The sequence below is a fragment of the Theobroma cacao genome, chromosome 2, assembly GCF_053813885.1.
Source record: "Theobroma cacao isolate CCN51 chromosome 2, ASM5381388v1, whole genome shotgun sequence".
NCBI classification, from domain to species: Eukaryota; Viridiplantae; Streptophyta; class Magnoliopsida; order Malvales; family Malvaceae; genus Theobroma; species Theobroma cacao.
Window position 1 is genome coordinate 44526275 of NC_142640.1, and position 24088 is coordinate 44550362.

The 24088-nt window shown below is 33.6% G+C and overlaps 1 protein-coding gene across 3 annotated transcripts; it reads left to right on the forward strand.

Moving 5' to 3' along the window:
* The first annotated feature begins 12538 nt into the window (after positions 1 to 12538).
* On the forward strand, positions 12539 to 18793 carry LOC18609752 (uncharacterized). 3 transcript variants are annotated; one of them, XM_007045038.3, is made up of 10 exons: positions 12539 to 12764; positions 12884 to 13018; positions 13107 to 13223; positions 13608 to 13736; positions 13986 to 14162; positions 15157 to 15297; positions 16050 to 16235; positions 16455 to 16526; positions 17739 to 17937; positions 18104 to 18793. In XM_007045038.3, exons 1-9 carry the CDS (start codon positions 12639 to 12641, stop codon positions 17898 to 17900), a joined length of 1245 nt encoding a protein of 414 aa, XP_007045100.2. In that variant the 5' UTR covers positions 12539 to 12638; the 3' UTR covers positions 17901 to 17937; positions 18104 to 18793. The 3 variants fall into 3 exon arrangements, with proteins under 3 accessions (XP_007045100.2, XP_007045101.2, XP_017971815.1); XM_007045039.3 differs by having other exon boundaries at positions 18158 to 18793; XM_018116326.2 differs by having other exon boundaries at positions 18224 to 18793.
* The last annotated feature ends 5295 nt before the right edge of the window (positions 18794 to 24088 follow it).

Consider the following 24088-nt stretch of genomic DNA (forward strand, 5'->3'; position numbering starts at 1 on the left):
AGTGACTTATTGTTAGAAAAATAATTGAAAACAAAGGAATATAAAATAAAACAAGTAAATACAGTAAATGGTTTGAAGCGTGGTATCATTATCTTTAAAGATAATTTCTGCCTCTTTAGAGTATAAAACTCGGTGCTAAAGGATTGTAGCGGTTATCCTCTAGGATTCAACAGACTCTTCCTTATAGTTTGCACAAATTAATAAGGGATGACAGGAACAGCTAAAAGAAAGAATCTAGCTAAGAAAGAAAGGAAGTAGAGAAGACTTAAGAGAAGATGAAAGGCTTTGGTGTGTCTTGTGAGTGAGGGTGTGAGGCTGCATTTATAGGTAGGGAGTGAAGTAAACGTTGCACCAAATCAAGGAGTTGAGAAAAAGCCTCAAGGAGTTGGAGCAAAACCTGGTCAGCACGTATACTAAGTCAAGTATACATTGTAGCAAAACCAAGAAAGCTAGGTAAGCATGGTAGAGTTTGAGTTTGATTCAATCAAAGACTGAAAAAACTTAAAAAATTAAAGTCAAAGGTACAAAAATTCATTTGGGCACAACCCACGTGTATATTAGCGTGCAAAACGGAAAAATCTAAAATTTCTCAAAGTCTAGTCCAATCTTGTGTACGCGTGAGCTCACTCCATTTTCTTTGCTTGCAACAAGCCCATAGTGGGTTTTCATATATAAGGCATTCACCTTTCTTGTATCTTGGCAATATGGGATGTTTGAACCTTATGAAATACACTATTTTTCAATAATCCCCCATATATTTCGTAAGATTTTATAAGAAGCTTTGCTGGGTCAAATTTCATTTGAGTGTAGTGCATTGTGACTGGTACTTTTTAAGCTCTGGACCACCCCTAGAAAGAATGAAACATAAGTCACAGAATTTTGGTAAAGTTTGTAACTTATATGAACCAAAATTCTTTATGTGAAATATAGTTTTCATCAATCACATTACACCCCCACAATTTCTGTTGTTCAATGCGGTTTTGCTCGAATAGGCCATACACGTGCCTAGTTATTCATAAGTGCTCTAGAGAATTTGTCACAATTCTCATAGGAGTGGCCCCACTCCCCACTTATATAGGTTGATTCCGTCAAGTGTATACTGTAGTAAAATACACTACCCATAAGGGATATGGAATTCATTCAGAGTTTAACTCAACCTCTCTTGCATTATAGTTTTACACTATTCACACACCATAGAAGGGACAATAATTTTAATAGTGCATCAATTTATCAATAAATAACTTGTTATTACCCATATGAACCTAATCCATGGGATCTCCAATCACATAGGTTAGGTTACCATTATTTGTTGATTTTCTCTATTGGCTTAAGTCCCATTCCCCTTGATGTAGCATTAATTATTTTTTTTCCCAAGGGTTTTGTCAGAGGATCAGCCAAATTCAACTCTGACTTCACATAATTAATGGATATAATTTCATTTATAAGCAGCTACTTTACTACATCATGTCTTAAACGAATGTGTCTATTTTACCATTGAAAGTTTTATTCTTTGTAATGTCTATTGCCGCTTGGCAATCATAGTGCATAGACACAAAAGGTGTTGGTTTCATTCCCAACAGAAAATCTGCTAAGAGGTTTCTCAACGAAATAGTGTATTACCATAATGGACTTTTGTGTAATAGTGGATGTAATGGGACAAGCTAGTGGACTTGCATTATTGTGGAAGCAAGTTATAGATATTATTATTAAATCTTTTTCTAAAAATCATATTGATTCTAACATTAATTTGCATGGGGACACTTGGAGGTTGATAGGATTCTCTGGTTACTCAAACGCATTGGAGAGATGGAAGAGTTAGGATCTTCTTAGATTATTGAATTCATAGTCATAGATCCCATGGCTTTGCCTAGGTGACTTTAATGAAATTATGTTTGATTATGAAAAGGAAAGTGGTACAAAAAGATCCGAAACACAAATGAAGGAGTTTAGAGATATTTGTGTTGAATGTGAACTAAGAGACTTGGGTTGCAGGGGTTCACTGTATACATGGCGGAATAACAAAGAGGAGGAGGAACTTATTAAATGCAAACTTGATAAGGTAATGGCATCAATTCCATTATGCAATAAATTTCCTCGTATAACAATCTTTAATGAAGTGGTGGGCACATCAGATCACTTGGCTTTAAAGGTTGATTTATTTCATGTCAAGATTGTTAGATAGAAGAGAAGATTTCATTTTGAAGCAACTTGGGTACATGATATAAATTTTGAGAAATTAATTTTAGAAGAATGGAACAGTATGGATTAGGGCCCTGAAGATTTTATGGGAAAATTGGAGAGAACGAAGGAGAAAATGAAGATGTTTAAAAGTAATCCTTTAAAGGAGGTACAGATAAAAATTTTGAAGAAGATAAAAAAGCTTCAACAGGTTTGTGATTCGATGGCTCCAAAAAGAATGGCAATAGGTACCCTGTTATAAGCAATCCGATTATATATGATTAAGATACCCTCTAATTGAGTTTGGAACGGGTTCGGGTAGACTACCTGTGTCAAGTTCGAGTAGTGTTTGGGTACCACCCCTTGGGTACTCAATACTTGAACACGATTATGTTTTTTTAATTTGATGTAATTAAAGACAAACTCATATTGTTAATTAAATTAAATCATGAAATCATGATTATTAATTAACTTGTAATGTGTTTTAATATATGTACTCCATATATTGTTTTAATTTATAAGGAATATAATTACTATTATAAATACACTTTTAGTATATATACTTTAAATATAAATATATTTACTTTTTTTTGTGTTAATATCATTAAAATTATAACTTATACAATTATTTATTATAATATATATACTTAAAGCGAAGTTGTGAAATTATAATAGTTTTGTAACCCAGTTAGTTTTTTCTTTAATATCATGTAATTAAAGACAAATCCATACAGTTAGTTAAACTTGTAATGTTGTTATCTTATTGTATACTTGTAATGTTGTTGAAGTTGTTGTTTGGATATTTTTTGTTAGTTATTTAAATTGATATTTGAGACATTTGCTTTTATTATTTAAATTTAAATTTTATTATTTGTGTGCTTTTATAAATCTAATTATTAGTGAATTATATAGAATATGGATAGGCAATATTATTGTATATGGATACGCGTACAGGTATGGGTTCGGGTTCAAGTAATTGGGTACTTATGAAGAGCATTTTAATAATTTTTTTAAATTATTAGGTTTATAAACGAGTTCGAGTAATTATCAGGTAATGGGTATGTACTAGGGTTCGAGTTGGGGTAGTAAATTTAAAAAATATTCAAGCAGTTGTAGGTTTTGGGTATCCCATTTATTAATTGGGTTCGGGTTCAAGTATCTTAAAAAACTAGCGAGTACCATATCCGTTGACATCCCTAGTGTCATGAGCCAACCTTGTATAGGCTCTGACAGGGTAGAATTGCGTAGGAGATTAAGTCTTTTGTACCTACAAGGGAGATGTCTCATTTTCAAACATTGTATTGGCATTTGGTGATAGTTCTAGAAATTCTTGTTAAGTCTTTAAAGGGAAGACCCTTTAGAAAAAGAATGTCCTTATCTGTAACATTGTAATGGCTACTGGTGAAATATTTGTAAAACTTCGTAATCTCTTTATAGAGGGTGAATAGTCAACGGATTATTGGACTACCTCACTAGAAAAAGTATGTTTATAGCGAGTCATCTAGAGCTACCCTTATGGCCCGATGACGATGTTTTCAAGTCCCTTTGTACTTATTTTGATATTAATAAAATATTTTTCTTTATGTAGTTCCAGTGGTTATGTATATAGTATTCGTTATGCTCTCCGATTTTGATGTTGTGTTGCCTTAATCCAATTGTGTCTATTACTGTTGTTTGTTCATATTTGAGTTATTGGTTGGCTTGCATGAAAGCATCCATTCAAGAGTTGCACGGACTATTATATATTTAAACGAAATAGCGTAGTTTGTGACACGTAGGCTCGAACCTTCGATCCTATAGAGTTCAAAAGTAAGCAAGATGAGCTAAATAAGTTAGTTTGAGATGAAGAATTGATGTGGGAATAGAGGGCAAGAGTGGATTGTCCCCAAAATGGTGATAAAAATACAAAGTTTTTTCATTAGAGAGCAGCAGAAAGAAAGAAGAAGAATATGATTTAGGTAATAAAGATAGATAATGGAGAGTGGGTGAAGCGACAAAAAGATGTGCATATGGAGATTAATGAATTCTTTTCAAAGTTGTTTATGACATCTCAACCATCTTTGATTGATGAAGTGCTAGATAAGGTGCATTCAAGAGTTGATGATGGGATGAATGAGGGACTCATAGTTGAAATAAGAGGAAGTAAAGACTGCATTGTTTTTGATGAATCCTTTGAAGGCTCCAGTACCTGATAGGCTACTTGCTTTGTTCTTTAAACAATATTAGCATATTTTAGGGGATGAATTACACAAATTTGTCGTGGATTGTTTAGATCGATAAGTTGATCTTGGTGAGTTTACTTATAAATTCATTTCCATGATCTCGAAAATATCTCAACCTGAACAAGTAAGTCAATTCAGACCCATCAGTCTATATAATGTGATTTACAAAATTGCATCAAAAACGCTCACTAATCGGTTGAAAGTCTTACTCCCATGTATTGTATCTAAGAATCAAAGTGCTTTTGTGCTTAGAAGCCTAATATCTGATAATGTGATAGTGGCACATGAGGTTACTCATTACTTGTATAACAAAAGACATAAGAAAGTGGGTTATTTTGTACTTAAATTAGATGTATTTATTTCTAGTTCAACAGTTAAATACTTAGTCCTCATCAATGGTAATCCAAGAGATATAATTATTCCTTTAACAGGCCTTTGTTAAGGAGATCCATTATCGTCGTTCCTGTTTGTCCATGTTATAGAAACACTCTCAACCATGTTGTTTGTGGATAAAAGTAATAAGAGTATTTTGGGAGTGGAGGTAAGTCGAGGTGGTCCTAACATTACCCATTTTTTTTTTGGTTAATGATAGTTTGATTTTTTGAAAGACAAAGTCGTAGGAAATTTTGGCATTGAAGTAGTTACTAGACAAACATGAGTAGGCATCTGGCAAAAAAATTAAATTTGAGAAGTTTGTTATTTTGTTTAGTAGGAATGTTATTGATTTAAATGTTAACATGGTATGCCAAATTTTGGGAGTCAATAGAGACAACTGAGGAAGTAAATATTTGGGAATGCCAATTATTTATGATGGATTTTAAAGACAAATTTTTAAATTTGTCATAGACAAGGTGATGAAACGAATCTCCAACTAAAAAATAGAATGCTGTCTGTAGCTGACAGGGAAGTCTTAATTAAAAAAGTGGCTCAATCCATTTTGTCTTATGTAATAGGTTGTTTTAGATTGTCGAATTCAATTTGTCATGATATTGATTTGATTGTAGCAAAATTATGGTGGGGTGGTAATGAGAAAAAAATATAAGATGCATTAGAAATCTTGAGAATTTATATGTAATTCAAAGCATTCAGGAGGAATGGGTTTTAGAGATACAAGGATGTTTAATCTAGTAATGTTGGCTAAGCAAGGTTCGAACTTCAAAAGAAAGTGCCTTCTCTAACCTATAAAGTGCTCAAGACACGTTATTTTTCTGGAGTGGAATTTGTAGAAGCAACAATAAGAGCAAACCCAAGTTATTTATGGAGAACCATTCGAGAAAGTTAAGAACTTGTTAAGAGGGGTTTTATATGGAGAGTTGGCAATGGGAGGGATATACTTGTGAGGAAAGATAATTGGATTCCTTATGATTCCCCAAGGCTTATAAATGTCTGTGATGATTCTTTTGGTGAGCTAATGACGGTAAGGGAGTTAATTGATTTGGAATCAATGACATGGGATGAAGGTAAAATTCGGAGATTGTTTTTACCATATGAATGTTGATTGATTAATTCCATTTCTTTGAGCTTTTGAAAGCCAAATGATTCTCTTATGTGGCTGGATAATCCTAATGGCGATTGTTTGGTTAAATCGGGAAATCGAAAGCTTCGCTTGTGGAGAGTAAATTATAATAATGTGGGGACCTTGGCTAATAATATCAGAATTTGGAAAAAGTTATGGTACTTGGCCATCCCAAAGAAAATTTGGTTGTTTGGTTAGAGAGTAATTAATAGAATATTGCCTATAAGAATAGTGATAAGTAGAAAGAGAATTAATGTAAAGTTGGTATGTCCTTTATGTGAAATGGAAAAGGAAACCGAATTCCATTATCTATGCATAGACAGTTTTGCAAGGATGGTATGGATTGCATCAAGATTTAAGGATATTTAGAATTATAACTCCTTGACAACTAAATGGATCTTGTTATTGATAAATAAAATAGAGAAAACAGAGATTGAAGGGATTATTTATATTTTCTGGGTATTATGGAAGGCACGGAACATCTTAGTGAGGTAATTTAGTGAGGCAAATCTGTCCACAAGAATTAATGAACTTGGGGTATAAAATCAGAGGACTTTCATATAAAATCAGAATATTTCTATTTTATTTTTTTTATACATTGATAGCCGGTTATGCACCTTTATATACATAACACTATAGCTAATCACAATATGTGTAATAAAGACCATATCAGCTAATGAAGGAAATGTCCTACAATCTGGCTAGGAATTCTAGCCACGAATCATGGAAGTCATTGATTCTGCAAGTCAATAGTCAATGATTCTGCAAGTAAATGATTCTGCAATTATGGAAAGGATTCTGCAAATATTATGGAGATGAGTGATGAAAGGATTATGCAAATATTATGGAAAGGATTGATTCTGTACATCAAGATCGTCAATACTCCCCCTCAAGTTGGTGCATGAAGATTTGAGATGCCCAACTTGGCAAGCAGTTCAAGAAAACGATCCCGACCAAGAGCTTTTGTAAATATATCAACCAGCTGGTATGTAGTGGAAATGTGACGAGGAATTAGTACCTTCGACTGAATGTGATGTCGAACGAAGTGGCAGTTTATTTCAATGTGCTTCGTTCGTTCATGAAAAACTGGATTTGAGGCAATATGGATTGCAGCTTGGTTATCACAAAATAACGAAATAGGAGTAGAACATATGACACCAAAGTCACGAAGTAGTTGAATCAACCAAATTATCTCACTAGTGACTGTAGCCATGGCTCTGTATTCGGCTTCTACCGAAGAGCGAGAAACAACTGTTTGTTTCTTTGGCTTCCAAGAAATAGGGGAAGACCCAAGAAACACAATATACCTAGAAGTAGGTCACCGGGTGAGGGGGCATCCTGCCCAATCAGCATTGCAATATGCACGAAGTGTGAGTGAATTGTCAGATGGAAGAAAGATACCCTGGCCCGGTGCATTCTTCAAATAGCGGAATACGCGATAAGCGGCCTCCAAGTGTGGTTGTCGTGGATCATGCATAAACTGACTTAATATATGCACAACGTAACTAATATCAGGGTGTGTGATGGTAAGATAAAGTAACCGACGCACAAGACGCCGATATTGTCCTGGATCTTCACAAGGCTCGCCAGATCCTGCAATCAGTTGGTGGTGCTGCTCCATGGGAAATGTAGCAGGTTTATTGCCCATCATGCCACTTTCAGCTAAAATATCTAGCACGTACTTGCGTTGACATAAGGCAATGTCAGTAGATGATCGTGCAACCTCAATGCCAAGGAAATATTTTAATTTACCAAGATCCTTGATGTGGAATTTATCATCTAAGTACAGTTTCAAGAAATTAATCCGAGACAAATCCGTGCCCGTGATGATAACATTGTCCACATAAATCAAGACAGTAACAAGGGATTTACCATGACATGATGTAAACAACGAATGATCAGCATGTGATTGTTGGTAACCAATGGATATGAGAGAGGAAGTAAATTTTTTATACCAATTTCGTGATGCTTGACGGAGTCCATAAAGAGATTTTTGTAACCGACAAACACGATGCTCCCCCTTATGTGCAAAACCCTGTGGAATCTTCATGTAGACTTCTTCGTCCAAGTCACCATGAAGGAATGCATTGTTTACATCCAATTGGTGTAACTCCCAATTACGAGCAGCGGCGACAGTTAGTAGACATCGGACAGTAACTAACTTGGCAACCGGTGCAAAAGTCTCATGAAAGTCTATCCCTTCAACTTGGGTGAAACCTTTGGCCACTAGTCGTGCTTTATAACACTCCACACTACCATCCAGATTGTACTTGACTTTATAAACCCATTTTGAATCAATAGCATGTTTACCTTTTAGCAGAGTGGTGATTACCCACGTTTTGTTTTCCTTCAATGCTGAAATTTCTTTGGCCATAGCGTTCTTCTAGTGATCATGCTTTACTGCTTGAGAAAAGGTTTTTGGCTCATCTGTGATGGAAATGGCTGCTAGGAAGGCATTATGAGTATAAAAAAATTGATTATATGTGAGATGCTTAGATAAAGGAAATACCGTTGAGTTAGCTGATGGTGGAGTGGGCTGTGATGGAGCGAGAGAGGGCAAAAGCACAAAATTGTAATCTGCCAATGTGCTAGAAATTTTTCTAGTGCGTTTAGTCGGAAGAGGAGCTGAAATTCCTGTGGATTAAGTAATTGAAGGTGCCACTGTCTCAACGGTTGTAACATCATGAGTGGGAGGAGTCCCATGTGATCGATCATGACCCAAGACTTCCTCATGAATAGTTACGTGATCATTGGTAAACTGTGTATTATCAAGGCTTAGCTTTTCTGTGACCCATGAGCCTATATGCCCCATGTTAGGCTGTTCCGTGTGATCCAACAAAATGTGCTCATGATTGTTGCCCATAAGATTTGTTGTGTCTTTCATAGATTTTTTATGAGAATTTGCTAGTGGACCACCAATATTTTGTTGAATTCCTTCTGCTGCAAAACGGAAATAATCTTCATAGAAAGTAACATCTCGAGAAGTATAAATGTACTTATTTTCGAAATCGAAAATACGATATCCCTTTTGACCATTAGGATAGCCTACGAACACTCCAGGTCGAGATAGTGGGGCAAATTTGTCTCGAGGCCTGCTGTTTACATGCCCAAAACACAAGCAACCAAAGCTCCTTAAGTGCTTATAAGTTGGAGCCTTTCCAATCAATAATTCATATGGTGTTTTGTCACGCAAAACAGAAAGAGGCATTCAATTAATTAAGTAGGTTGTTGTCAAGACACACTCACCCCAAAATTGAATGGGCAGATTAGCATGAAATTGTAATGCCCTGGCAACCTCCAATACATGTCAATGCTTACGCTCCACCACTCCATTTTGTTGTGGAGTGTCAGTGCAACTATACTAACGTTCCATCCCATTTTCACTGTAGTAAGTCAATAAGTCCTCATGGTTGAATTCGAGACCATTGTCAGTTCGCAGAATCTTAACTCCCAGATTAAATTGATTCCTCACCCAATGGAAGAAATGAAGTAAATATTTTCTTGTTTCAGACTTGAATTTCATGAGATAAACCCAAGTGACTCGGCTGTAATCATCTACGATGGTAAGAAAATAATGTGCTCCTGAATAAGATTGAGTGCAATATGGACCCCAGATATCACAATGAATCAATTCAAAAATGCCATTAGTTTTATTCGTGCGAACAGGAAAAAGTAACCGTGTCTGTTTCGCTTTACAGCATGCATCACAAAATAAATGTTTCTAAGTATCAAAGTAACAAGATAAGTTAGGAATCACAGAGAATTGATGAATTGGTAGATGTCCCAATCGACGATGCCATAAACTCGTGTTCCATTGCCTGTTTGCCACCAGTGCCATGCCCCCTCTCGTGGATTCCAAAAAATATAAGCCTCTCATCGCTTTACCCATTCCAATCAGCTTCTTCGAAAGTAAATCCTGTATCACATAAAAATCAAGCCAAAATATTAGTATACAATTCAAGTCCTTTGTCTGTTGTGTCACTGATATCAAATTATAACAAAACTTTGGTATGCCAAAGACATTATTCAGAACCAAACATTCGCCAAGGATCACTTGCCCTAAGGCCCGCACATCAACTGTCTCTCCATTAGGAATCTCGATTGGAGGTATGTTAGGATTTTTTACCACATTGGATAGTATCTCAATCTGACAAGTGATATGATCAGTGGCCCCTGTATCAATAACCCAAGGTACTGTAAATGCAGTCTTACCAGAAAAATTACCATTTATGGAGTTTATTGGCACCATATTTGCCTAAGGAGTTTTTTGAATTTGTGTCTCTAATAAAGCCATCAGCTGTTGATGTTGCGTACTTGATAGGCTCGAAATTAAAGGAGACATAGTTTCCACATTTGTTGCGAAAGACCCACCCACGTGTGTCCCTATATGTGATGACGATGCATCATTGCCTCGACTTGCTCCTTGACCCCGTCCGCGACTTTGTGGTTTACGCCACCAAGAAGGATACCCATTTAGCGCATAACGGTTTTCACGTGTGTGGGTCGTCTTGTGGCAGTGGGTGCAATGCAAATTTCCATCGCTACTGCTTCCACTATTCCCACCAACCCGTGTCTCTCGAGTCTTTTCTCTAGTCTGATTTGCAACCCTCATCTGTCCCCCTTCAGTGTTCTTTGCCATCAGCGCTGTTGCCTCAACGATGAGTGTCTTAGCAGCGACGACTAACCTTTGCTTTTCCTTTTGTGCAGTAATAACGTATGCTCGGCCAATGGATGGTAGCGGTTCGATGCTTAGTATCTGAGACTGAACGGTGGAGAAACTGTCATCAAGACCCATTAAAAAATCATAAACCTTCTCTTCTTCCCTCATGATTTGAACCTTCCTAGCTGCACCACAAGTATAACGGCATGTGCACACAAGAATTGGGTTAGAGGATTGTAACTCACCCCAAACGGCTTCCAATTTTTCATAATATGAGGAAATTAGGGCCTTCTCTTGCTGGAGGAGAGCAATGGCATGTTTTAACTCATAAACTCTGGGAGTAATCCTTTGAGTGAAACGTTCTTCCAAGTCTGACCAAACTTTACTTACAGTGTCGGTATGGGCAGCGTTTCCTTGGATCTCTTTAGCTAGTGCATTCATCAGCCACGACAACACTATTGCGTTGCATTGCATCCACGGCTGAAAATCTACAGAGTTAACATCTGGTTTCTTGATGCTTCCGTCCACGAATCCTACTTTGTTCTTGGACTATAATGCATTTAGAAAATTGCGCCTCCAAGTGAAGTAATTTTTACCATTTTTACTAAGAGAATGTGTTACGAAAACCAAATCTGTGTGGTCAGAGAGATGCAGATGATATGGTGAATTTGTATCGACTACAACAGTTTGGGATGTATTTGCAACCGTTAACAAATCCCCAGTAGCGTTATCTGCTGTACCTCTAGACATGCCTGCAAAACAGATTTAAAAAAAAAAAACTCGCTTTGATACCATATAAAATCAGAGGACTTTCATATAAAATCAGAATATTTTTATTTTATTTTTTTTATACGTTGATAGCCGGTGATGCACCTTTATATACAGAACACTATAACTAATCACAATCTGTGTAATAAAGACCATATAAGCTAATGAAGGAAATGTCCTACAATCTGGCTAGGAATTCTAGCCACGAATCATGGAAATCATTGATTCTGCAAGTCAATAGTCAATGATTCTGCAAGTAAATAATTCTGTAATTATGGAAAGGATTCTGCAAATATTATGGAGAAGAGTGATGAAAGGATTCTGCAAATATTATGGAAATGATTGATTCTGTACATCAAGATCATCAATATGGGGTGACGAATGCTGTGTGTAAATGGAGGAAGCCCACTAGTATTAAAGATAATTTTGATTTTGCCATTTTTAAAGCTAACCAAGTGATGAAAGTTGGTGCAGGTTTCATAGTTAGGAATAACTATGGTATAGTGGTGTTTTTTGGGTTGAATGTCTATTCACAAGAGCTATCTATTGTAGAAGCCAAGCTGAAGGCTTTATCTTGGGCATTGTTTATATGCGATAAGCAGCAATTAAGCCTAGATGAGGCTAAGATGGACTGCTAACAGGTTGTTAAATGGGTGGGTGATAGGTGCGATACGAGCAGATTAAGCCATATAGTTGAGGATTGCTGCATGTTAATGGAAAAGTCTCATTGCAAACAAATTAATTATTGTTTAAAGGATGTAAATCGAGCAACTTATACAATTGCACATTATGCTAAGCATACTTAGGAGGGTATCTTATTATGGAATAATTGTAACGAGTTGCCTTCCAATGTTAGTTGAGTTGTTAGTCAGGACGAGGAATATATTTGTATTCTGTTGATGTTAATTGAATTAAAATGAGTGCATGTTGAGTAGAGTACACTTTTTTCCTTCTTGTGGGTTTTTGTCCCACTATATTTTACCATGAAAGGTTTTTAATGAGGTTCTCCCAATGTGCAGAAAGTATGTGTGAATTTAACATCATGGAGGTATTATGAGTAAGTGAGACTTTTCACGATTTGGTCTTTAATGAAATGCCCCTTATTTCCAAAAAAAAAATAAAATAATACTCATCAAAACTGTATTTCATATTAAAATAAAAAAAAAAGTCCAAAAAAATATTATGAGGGGCCAGACCGTCAATCCGCTTGCATTATCCTCCTTCTTGCCTCTTGGTTTGAAAGACGTAGTAGTCACGGCTACGGCTGGCATAACATTCCATATTTCCGCCATAAATGGCAGCAGCCACAGCTCTCCATCTATATCGTACGTCACTGCCCACCCATAATCGATTCATTACCAAATCACGACCGCCCATTCGGCCAAGTATCACCTGCTACGCTCCGCACTCCATAAACAAGGTCAGTGACTTCATTTTCTTAACGGAAATTTTGACAAGAATTTTCCATTTCTTTTTGATAGCACGTACATATAATTTCTGAGGAGGTTTTTTTTTTCCTGGGTTGGGGGTGGGATTCAGTGTAAGAGGGACTATGTAAGCGTAATGATAGTGCCAACGGGAGTGGGTGCCAGCATTGGAGGGTTTGCTGGTGATGCTCTGCCCGTTGCTCGCGCCTTATCCTCCGTCGTTGATTGTCTCATTTCACATCCTAATGTAAGACTTTTCTTTTTTTTTTTTTTAGCACTAGAAATAAATTTAATGCTAATGTAGAGGTATGGAATTATTTATTAAAATTCTGCAGGTTCTTAATGCAGCAATGCTATACTGGCCCATGCCTAATGTAATGTATGTTGAAGGTTATGCTCTGGACAGATTCGCACAAGGCTTATGGGCTCTGCAACCTGTTCATCAAAACAAGGTTTTTTTTTTTTTTTACCCAATTCTCAAATACTCATGCCTAGCTTGTTTTAATCATGTCCCTTTCAAGTTCAATTTTCACGTTTGAGTTTCTTGGTATGCAAATTTAAAAAGAACTTTGAATTGCTTAATTATAATATTAAAATTTTAAAACAGATGTTCAGTAATTTTTAATGCTAAACATTCATATAGAACTAGAAAAAGGAAGAGCTTAGACTTTTGGGTGTTCACAATAAAAAAAGACATAATTTTGGGACATTTTAAAAAGAAAGATGACTATTCCATTTGAGATGGGATATAACAAGCATTATAACTCTGATGAGTTTTATATCTTGTTGTTGTTAGTGGCTAGCATTTAACTGTACTGAGCTTTGATTTGATGCAGGTGGGCTTGGTTCTTGATGCTGGCATAGAAGAGTACCTTCAAATCCGCCATTTGCAGGTGGCTGATGCCTCAAGGGCTTCCCTTGGATTGCCAGTTGTTGAATATGTTGTCACTGACACCCCATTAGAGGTTCAAATTTGATTTAGCTTTGAAGAGATATTTAGGTGCTGAACTCAATCTGCCAATTGTGAAAAATGAAAAACAAAAAGTTTCAGGCTCAAATGTTTTAGGGACAATTTTTGTGCTGATTCGTTGTGTCAGCTGAAGGTTGGACTTGGCATGTCATTGTGTAAAATTGTTGTTGTTGATCTATTTGACTTTATAAAGTCAAAAGAAGAGAATAATCTAATGCTCTATAAACTAAAACAAGTTTTGCAGGTGGAAAAGTGGGTCAATCCAACAACTGGGCAATCAACAGGTAGGATTAAACACCCTGATTCTTTACTGCGGGCTGTTAAGAACTTAGTCAAACGATCGCAAGTGGATGCTGTTGCGGTTGTTGGGCGTTTCCCAGATGATGAAGTGGATGACCTTGATGACTATAGACAAGGAATTGTAAGGCAATTATTCTTCTCCTTGACGTTGTGAGTAAGGTGTAAAGAATCTATTATGTTTACCCTTTGGAAGTTCTGGTATATGTGCACAAAGAAGGCGGAAGTTTCTGTGATTTTTTTCTTTGCTGAAAACTCCAACTTTGCAGCTGTATGCAATCGGTTGTTTTGTTTATAAATTTATTCAAATTACCTGAGAATTAGCATGGTTTGAAGTCTTCTAAGTAGTTTTGATATTTTTGGCTTTTGAATGTCATAGATAAAAGAATAGATGCTAGTAATGCTACTCTTTTTCCCTTTATTCTCAACTTTCTTTTTGTCCTGTTAGTAAGTTGGTGGTAGTTTGATTTGCATTGAAATTAATTTTAAGTGATCACTCTGTACCCATGAGCTTAGCTTGAGACAATGCTATATTTGCCTTACACTTACAAAGTGTATTAAGTTAAATAAGCATTATTGATGTTTAACATGTACTCTCAAACAATAACAATCCAGTGATAATATAAAAATCTGTATGAATATCTCCAAAATCTCAAGAATTCTCAAAGTCTAAATATCAAAATATCCAAAAATCAACATCTCATAAATCAAAACCTACTAGAAAGTGAAAGAATATAGGTTTTTCATAGGCTAAACCCTAAAATCTAATAAGAAAAGCAAAATAGCTAATGTAACCTTAAAACCCTAATACTTGAGAAATAAGCAAAGTATTAACTAATAAAATAACCCAAATTATCTAAACTATCTTAAATTTATGTAAAAAAATTACAATTAAACCTAGAAAATATTAAATGATTTTATTCTTCACGTGGCTTGCCTTCCATCCTTCATGGTTCATTCTTGTATGTGGTTTTCTCTTGTTAAGTTTCAATTAGCTACCAATTCCTTTTTCATCTTTAAATTAAAAAGGATGGCAGATACTGCTAATGTCACTTATAAAGGTTGATAGGGTTTTGATTTGGTTTTTATTTGACTCTTTATCATGCACATGCTTCCAGGGAATAGATATATTGGCTGGAGTGGAGGCAGTAATAAGTCATCTTGTGGTGAAGGAATTTCAGATACCTTGTGCACATGCGCCTGCACTATCTCCCCTTCCCTTAACCTCATCTCTTAGCCCAAAATCAGCTGCTGAGGAGGTTTGTGAAGCTTTAGGAAAAGAAGTTTTGCTCTCTCTCTTGCTACGCATGCTTGAGCATGTTTATGTGTGACTGGGTGTTTTCTTTTTCATTTTTCTTTTGTGGGTTTGGCATGTGAACTTCGGTACAGCATAAGCCTTTTCTTACTATTCTTGAGTAACATATCTTCTTAGAAAAACATGTTATCTTTAGGAGCTGTCCTCTTCAAGATGTGAATTATTTCTTCCTAATCAATTTAAACAACTAAGCCCTTAATTGGTGGTTGTTTTTAACTTACAGAAGCCAAAAGCAAGTAGCAAAAGTAACAATCAAATGGAGCCTGAATTATTAATAAATGAACTAGAATAGATGGCCAAAGGGCCAAAATACTTCGTGGATGGAAATATTTTGAAGGTTGATTGATGAAATATTCATAGATTAAGCCAATAAAATTAGAAAAGATGGAAAAAGGGTGTATGCCATGTTCACAGATTTGAGTAACAAATCTTATGAGCACTATTGTCTTTTGATGGCATCAATAAGTTTTTTTTTCTTAGTAATTGGAATAAGGGAGGGTTTGAAAGAGTAATGCTATAACATGGGAAATAAATAAATAGATTAGACAATTCAAAAGAAATCATATGATGGATTATTCTGCCAATTTCTGTGTGAATATTCATGGATACAAACTTTTCACGAACACATGTATGCATGCAGGAATGCACTCTCCTGCACACTTATATGCTTATGTCTATTCCAATCCTTTTGAATAGATAGGATACACATTTTTGCCATGTGTGCTTGCGGGGCTAAGTAACGCTCCACGGTACTTGGTTAAAAACCCTGAATTCTCAGAGAAAGGTTGTATCTTGGCAAGTGATGTTGACAGCATTATTCTTCCAATAGATGCTTGTGCAGGACATGCTACTCTTGCTTTTGCAAGAAACAAGAAAAATAAGGTACTAATTTTAAGGCAAACTTTGTATGTTTTTTCTTTTCTGGTTCAAAATGGCTGGCAAATTCATTAAAGAGAAATATGCTTTAGCATTTTTGGTATCTTACTTTTTTGATCCACCAAAAGCATCTTCTAATTTTAACCATGATAATTTTAATTAGCTTCAATTAATATATAATGACAGTCCTTTCTTCTCTTCCCTCCCCTCCTCACCCCTTTCCAGCCTCTAATAATCTGTGTGGAGGAAAATGAAACAGTTCTGAATGACACTGCAGATAAACTTGGGATCAAAGTGGTATGCTTCTAATTCTTGGCTCAATTTTTTTGTTTTCAATTTCTTTCTATTTTCATTGAATAGTTTTCTTTAGACAGGTTTTTGAATAAAGATTTTCTTAATAGAAAGGATGCTCATATTAACAGCCTCTTTCTGTTTTAACTGCCTGGTTTAATTTCTGGTTGAGTAACTAGGTATTCAGGTTTGGGAATTAAAGGTGGTTGCTTTATGTGACAGTAGAGGTTCCTTAGGGTGACTCAAGGCACATGTTCTAAACTATTCTTTTGTGTGCCTTGAACTCAGTAAACAACAGATTTTCTGCATTTGCATAAAATGTTGTGGTCTCAGATTTTGCAATTAATTTAAATGCAAAATTTTATTTACTTGAGAAATGCCATGTAAGCTGTATAACCTTGGAAAGCTTTATAGGCCTAATTTGCAACATTTTAAACAGTTCATGGATCATGTAATATAGATATTTACTATCATAGTTATGTTTTAGTAAATACATCATGGTTGTGTTTGGAACTTGAATGTTAAATGGAGGATTTGGATTTCAAATTAGTATAAACTTGTGCATTTATGATTATATTTTCAAATATGTGGATTTGTTACATATCTATTAAGTAGTGAATTTGCCTTTCAAAAAAAAAAAAGTAGTGAATTTGAAATGGTTGGATAATAAAGTGAATTTGAAATTCATCTCATGCTCTCTCAAACAGTACTTCAGTATTTTTAAATATTTTACTGTCAATACGTAATATGTGTAGTCATCATCACATTTTCTATAACAAATGAAATCCAAATTCATGTTCTAAAATAAAGCGTATAAGCCTTTCATCAGCTTAGTTTAATTCGCCCCCTTCAGTTTTAATTGCCTCCATCAACCTTACAACAATGGTGTGAGTTATTGTCTCTAGAAACACCTATTGTTGAAAAGGATTGTTTGCCATAGAGTTTGCTTCTCTAAAGTTGAGGAAAGAAACCTTCTCAATCCTTTGAGTGCAGAATTTATTTCTGTTAAACAAGGCAAACTAGTTTCAGGGTTTATCAAAATTTATACCGATGACGATTTTTTTCCTTGAAATGGAAAGAGAGACGCATTAAAAAGCCATCATTTTCTCACAAATCAAGTGCAAGTATTTCAATCACTTAATGCAGTGGAATCATAGTTAGTGTTAAAATCAAAAGCATAAACACTTGATAACAGTAGCAATGACATCTTTTGTGCAGGTCAAGGTCTCAAACTATTGGGAAGCTATAGGTGTTATTGCAGCTCATAAGGCAGGAATAGACCCAAATTCACTCCGTAGAAACAGAATTGATAACATTCGCTGCTCTTCCATTGTCCCTGCTAATGGCTTTGCAGTTTCAAGAGCCACATCCATCACTTAATCATAAAAATATGGATAGTCTTCATTGAAAACTGAAGGTATGTGTTAAATGAAGTCATCATTTTTTGATTCATATCACACCTGGTACAAGAATTTTTGTTTCTTTCTGGCATCTTTTGGGTGAGACCTCAAGTGAATGTAAAACATTCTTCGGTTGAAAATTTTTATTGTTACATATATGATATAGTGATATATGTTTGCCAGAAATAATGTCCAAGTAAATTCAACGTGCTGAAACGCTTGTGGTTTGGTTGAAAGGTGATACAATATTCATGTTATCTAGTCATGTGAGTTGGTAAGAAGCACCGTGATTGGCTTTTGCAGCTCCAAAGTTGAAGTATAGCTACTTCCAAAGTTGAATCTAAAGCTATCGCTTTGAAAGCACCTTTGCAATTTGACTGAAAGTACCTATATTCAACCACTGGTGAGAGGTTGTTGAGAAATGTTGTTCTTTGATGATGGAACATAAAACTGTAAGTCAATGCAACGAGTGCCTCATACTGGTTAGTAAAATAGTTTAACTTGATGTAGATGCAGTATACCTTTTTTTCTTTTATCAGATTGGCTTAATACTTATGCTATGATTGTTTCCATAGGCAGTAGTGCCTGTGACCAAGCTTATATGATAGTGACACTGCATAGAATTCAGACTGTGGGCTTTAACTGCAGTTATTGCCTTCACAAAGTGGCTAAAGCCCTGATATTTAGGTTTGTCCTCTGCATTATGCTCATGTAGAATGATTAAGGCAGCACTTAGGAATTAGGATGCAGAATACATTACAAGCATCTAAAGTATTTCAAGGATATTGTTCATAAGCTTGCTTTTTCAAAGGAGAAGGTAACCTAGTTAGGGTTCAACAAATCTCCTAATATGGAAATTTATTTATTTGGAAATTTCAACCATGTTGATGTAAGTGGATTACATTGTCAACGGCGCCTAACATCGCCCTTTGACAGTATACTAGAAAACTTATATGATTTACATATCTCAATTTTATTGATAATTCTTCAGTGTTCTGAATATTAAATTGGATCTGTGGATGGGAACGGTCCAATTGGAAATCGTTGCCCTATTTGGTTCTGAAGGAGTAACTAAACTAGAGGGATGTCAAACTGGTCAAGAATCGACCAATCCTCTGATGAAACCGGATAGAACTGGATTTGTATCAATTTTAGTCAATTAGCAGGAGACACGTGTTTCGCCTGCAAACTACAAAATTCTTCCTTGGTTTCAGTTTCTACTCCTTTTTCTCTTATTTTGGAGTATTTCCTCTGCTTCACGTGCTCCAAAACAAATTAAAACAATTAGTATATGATCAATATAAGCTAAAATAAACAAGAAATCAAATCAAAATCAAACTAAGAGTCTGTTTGGTTTGATTTTTTTCTAGTTTAAAAGTTATTATGAAGTTTTTATGAAAAATAATAGCTTTTATGAAAAATAATAGTTTTTAAAATTAAGTTAAAGTTGTTTGGTAAATTTTTTTTTATAAGTTATAATTTTTATTAAAATTATCATAGAATGTATTTTTTTAAAAAAGTAATATTGTAATTATTTTTAACAGATGAGGATATTTTTGAAATAAAAATAAATTTTTTTTTGTATTTTTAAAAGAAGAAAAAGATAAAGCTCCTATGAGGAGTTTTAATAGCTTCTCAAAATTTATGTTTGGGCTTGACTTTTACTTTTAAGAGGTAGGTAAGTTGAAAAAAAGTCAGGTCAAACAAGCACTAAATAATAAAACCTAAGAAAATTAGGTGTTAGTAGGTATTTAGGTCATCGATATAAACAATAATTATGATAAATTTAGATTAAAATTTTTTCATATAAACACAAAAGCATATAGGATCATTTTTAATGCAATCTTTCAACAAATATTTACTAAGACAATTCAATAAGGTAATTATAATACATGCATTCAGATTGTTTTAATCCATATAATTATTTATTTAATTTCATTGAATAAATTTTTTAGGAATTATATGTTTCAAGCAACTTAAATCTTTCAAAGATTTTCGTCTAGACATTGATATCAATTGAGCCATACAAATAGGTTGTAGTTATATTCATTAGATGTATTTTAATCTATTCATGCATTGTCAAACTAATTAAATATAAAAATGTAATTACATAGGTCTTCGGGTAAAATTTTGTGCAACAAGTCATGTTTTATATCTCACAATCTTATTTTTCTTATTTTTTTTTCGCAAAAATACCCATTTATATTTTACTCGTTTTATACTATTTGTTGTATGAACTATAGGTTCAAAAATTTCTCGTTTTGCAAGTCAATTCAATCCACATCGGCCAATCATTTCTATGGTCGACGTTTTTTTCATTCCAATTTCATCTTTTTTCAGTCATGACAAAATTTATTGAGATCTTTTCATTTTCATTAATTTTAGGTACATAATTTTTTTTTTTAGAATTTTATCAATTATGTTAGGGGTCTCTTATGGAATTTTTGTTTCTTGTTTTTGAGCGTCTTGAATATTTGTTCCTTTTCTTTTTCAAGAATTTTTATTTTTTAAATCGGTTTTTCTTGCTTATGGCACATCTCCCCAAATTGAAAATTTTTTAATTAAAAAAAATTAATAAAATTATATAATAGTAATTTTACAAATTAATTAAGGATAAAATTATTTTTTTACCGTTACAATGTCATCAAGTTGACGGAAATATTAACGGTTGACTAATAGTTGAGCTTATATGTTCAATCAAAAAATATTTTTTTATGAAGTATTTATTTTGAAAATTAATGGATTTTCGTGTAATTTCGATTAAAATTTATAGGGTAAAAGTATTCATATTATGAGAATAATGATTAGTGTAACTACCACAATTGCAATAATTATAACGACGTTTTTCATGTCTATAAACATAATTATTAAATAATGTTGCATTCATTTCAATTTATAATTTTTCATTAGTTGTTCGTTATTTTGTTCAATAATAAAAAGACAAGAAATTCAAAACAAAACATATTTAAGATTATCCAAAGTACAATGTTTTCTACTTGTTACAAAAATATATATCATATAAGGTCAATTTCATATGCTCAATTTAAAATATTTTATGAAAAATCTCATAATATCAAAGATAGATTTACTTATGCTAAGTAAAATCATAGTTAGAATTCAACAAAAAAATCATATTCTAAAATTAGAACAAAGATATTATATTATATATATATTTATATATTTTCATGCTCAAGCTGATTTAACAAATCAAGTAAAAACATATGATAAATACTACAAGATAGCAAAATTTATATTACGGTTTATTTTTAGAGAATGAAAACACCAAAAGGGAATCAACAAAGAAATAATGTATTGTGTAAATCATATTCCAATATCAGAATAAAGAGATCATATATAATTATATATATTTGCATGCTCAATCCTATTTAATAAATCAAGGGTTAAAATATGATACATATTACATAATAGCAAATTTTCATTTCAATTTAATAAATAAAGGAACAAAATATAATACATACTACATAATAGCAAATGCACAATAAAGTTAATTTTTAGAGATGAAAACACCTAAAAGATATCAAACTACTTACCCCGATCTGCTAAAACCCAAAAATTAAAAATAACCATTAAAATCTTTTTAAAGGTTGAAAAAATAAAACTTTGACTTTGAGATAATGATAAAACCTAAATGATATCAAAAGTTGAAAAATTTGAGAATCGTGTTGATAACGTGTTATATGATAAAGTATTAAGAAAATAAAAAGATCTTATTTTGAGTGTGTATTTACAAATGAAGTGAAGGTTATTTATATGATAATAATCCCTTATTTATATAGAATTTATGAGATAAAGATAATGTTAAAAGATTTAATTTGGATAGATAATATTCAAATTAAATCTTAATTTTAATTTAATTTAATCTACATACAGATTTAGATATACATAATCAAATCTAAGAGTTTAAATCAAATTACACTATTGAGTTTGATCTACTGAGCTGTTTGACCTATCTAAATTGCCTAGTTTAGGTTGAACTCTTGGACTGTGACATAATGAACATTCATATATATATTCATAACAATTTTTCCTTTTTTTTTATCTCATTTTGTTATGAGCATGTGATAGCTTATCCAATTTGGTACAAAATGATAATGTAAAATGTCATTGTGGAGGTTTATTAGAATTTAAAGACAGAATAATCAAGAATGTATTATTTGTGTAATGTTGATAATCAAAATGTTATTTTTTATATTTCAAATTTGGATGAAGAAATTAAAAAATCTCAAAATTTAGATTAGGTGACTGACAGTACAATTTACCCAAAAACTATATGCATGGGTGAAGCCTAAAGGTGATGGAAACGTTTATAAAACTGAAAAAAAAAAACCCTAGTATTATAAAGTTAAGAATTATTATTAATTTGTTCTGACAAAAGAAGGCTTGATAAGTTTGTAATGAATATAGATAGATGGTTATCATATCATGTGTAATGGCTGTTGAATTATATGTGAAGGATAATTAGCTTCTTCGAAACATGTCAATGGTCGGCTTGCTGTCAGAAAGTCCACGTGAATGGGCTGTCAGTGGAGCAGCTTTAATTTCCTCCGTATACAAAATTAAAGATGTCGTATGGGACAACAGGATAAAGAGAAGTTGACGATGTAAATTGGGTTAGGTTATTGCGAGGGAACGCTTAAACTACCAATCAAAATTTTAACATACACAAAGTCTTCACAACGGAAGGTCATATGAGTGAAGTATAGAGTGACAGTGAACAGTACAGTGTTAAGGAATTTTTCTTTTCCTTTTGGCACAGTATAATAAAGGAATTTGAGTACTATTTCATTTATATAATAATTAGTTAATCAGGAATCTTCAAGAATAAGCAGAGGCCCTTGGATTTTTTGCATTGAGTTTCAGGAGGGTTTTGTTCAGGGCCTTTGTATCTAACTTAATTACTATTCTACAGTATCCGTTAATTAAAATTCTCCATCTTATTCAATACGTCTTTTCTGTAACAGAAAAAAATAATTACGGTTTAATAATGCAACCAAATTTTAAATTAATTAATCAATTATAATTTCAATACAAAGATGAGAAAACAAGCAAGTTCTGTTGAGTCATTTTAGAATTCAAATAATCACAAAATTTGGATCGTTTTGGATTTGGATAAATTTTAAATTATTTGTAATTTAATTATTTCAACATAATTTTCAAATTCAATTTTTCTCGGTTTGAAGCATTTTAAATTTGAATCATTTCGAATTAACTTATTTTTAAATTTAAATATTTAACTTTTTAATCCATTTAACTTTAGTCTGAGTTTGAATTTAAACTTTGTCAAATGAGTTTATGGATTCATTCTGCTAGCTTTAAATCAACATAGCATATAAATTTCCTAATTGGGTTAATTTACGATTTTCGTTTCTCCAATATGAATTTATGGTCATTAATATCCAAAAAAGAAATTATTTTTTTTAATAAAAGTGAAGGAATCTAATCAGCAGCCATGATCAGAAAGTTGATAATCATTGCTGTGAGGAACCAGAGCTGACACTAATAGTCCGTGATGCTCTCTCAGAAACAAATCCCATGAAAAATCAGCTCGTACGGACGAGTGGGTCTCTCTTTGTGCTCAGCTACGCACACAGAGTTCAACTTTATTCGAAAAAGGGGTACTTGTAGATTAGAAGAAGAGAAGACATTGGTTGAATATACCTATGATAAGGAGAGACAACAGACAAGAAATATATAGAGGGACTGTTTGTTCAGATATATTGAAGTTATTCGTTAAAGGAAAAGATAAAGCAACCATCAGTCAACGTAAAAACATGTGATAGTGCCAACTCCCTTCGGAGACGACCCCCATTCTCACCGATGGAGACGGCCTGTATATCATGTCATGTAATTATATACCAACTTAGCCTTATATACAAATGTACGAAACTCTATGGAGGTTTAAGTGTAAGTTCATTTTACTAAAGAGGAATGAATCCAAAGAAGGATGGGAGTAGAGTGACTGTTGGTGAAAGACAAAGACTTATACTTAACGGCAACTAACTAACACATGCGAAGAAACGAAAAGATGTTCAAACTTTCCTTTGCCCTTTCGAGAGTGCAATCACGCACGAGCAAACCACCGGTCAACTCAACCCTTTTGTCTTTGATTTTCTCTTTAGCTATAATAGCTTTATCTCTATATCTATA

Excerpts from the sequence above, each read along its gene's own strand:
- LOC18609752 (XM_007045038.3), top strand. The coding sequence starts at position 12,639 with ATGGCAGCAGCCACAGCTCTCCATCTATATCGTACGTCACTGCCCACC. Across the intron at positions 13,224-13,607 it reads AACCTGTTCATCAAAACAAG|GTGGGCTTGGTTCTTGATGC; the intron begins GTTTTTTTTTTT and ends GATTTGATGCAG. Across the intron at positions 16,236-16,454 it reads CAAGAAACAAGAAAAATAAG|CCTCTAATAATCTGTGTGGA; the intron begins GTACTAATTTTA and ends ACCCCTTTCCAG.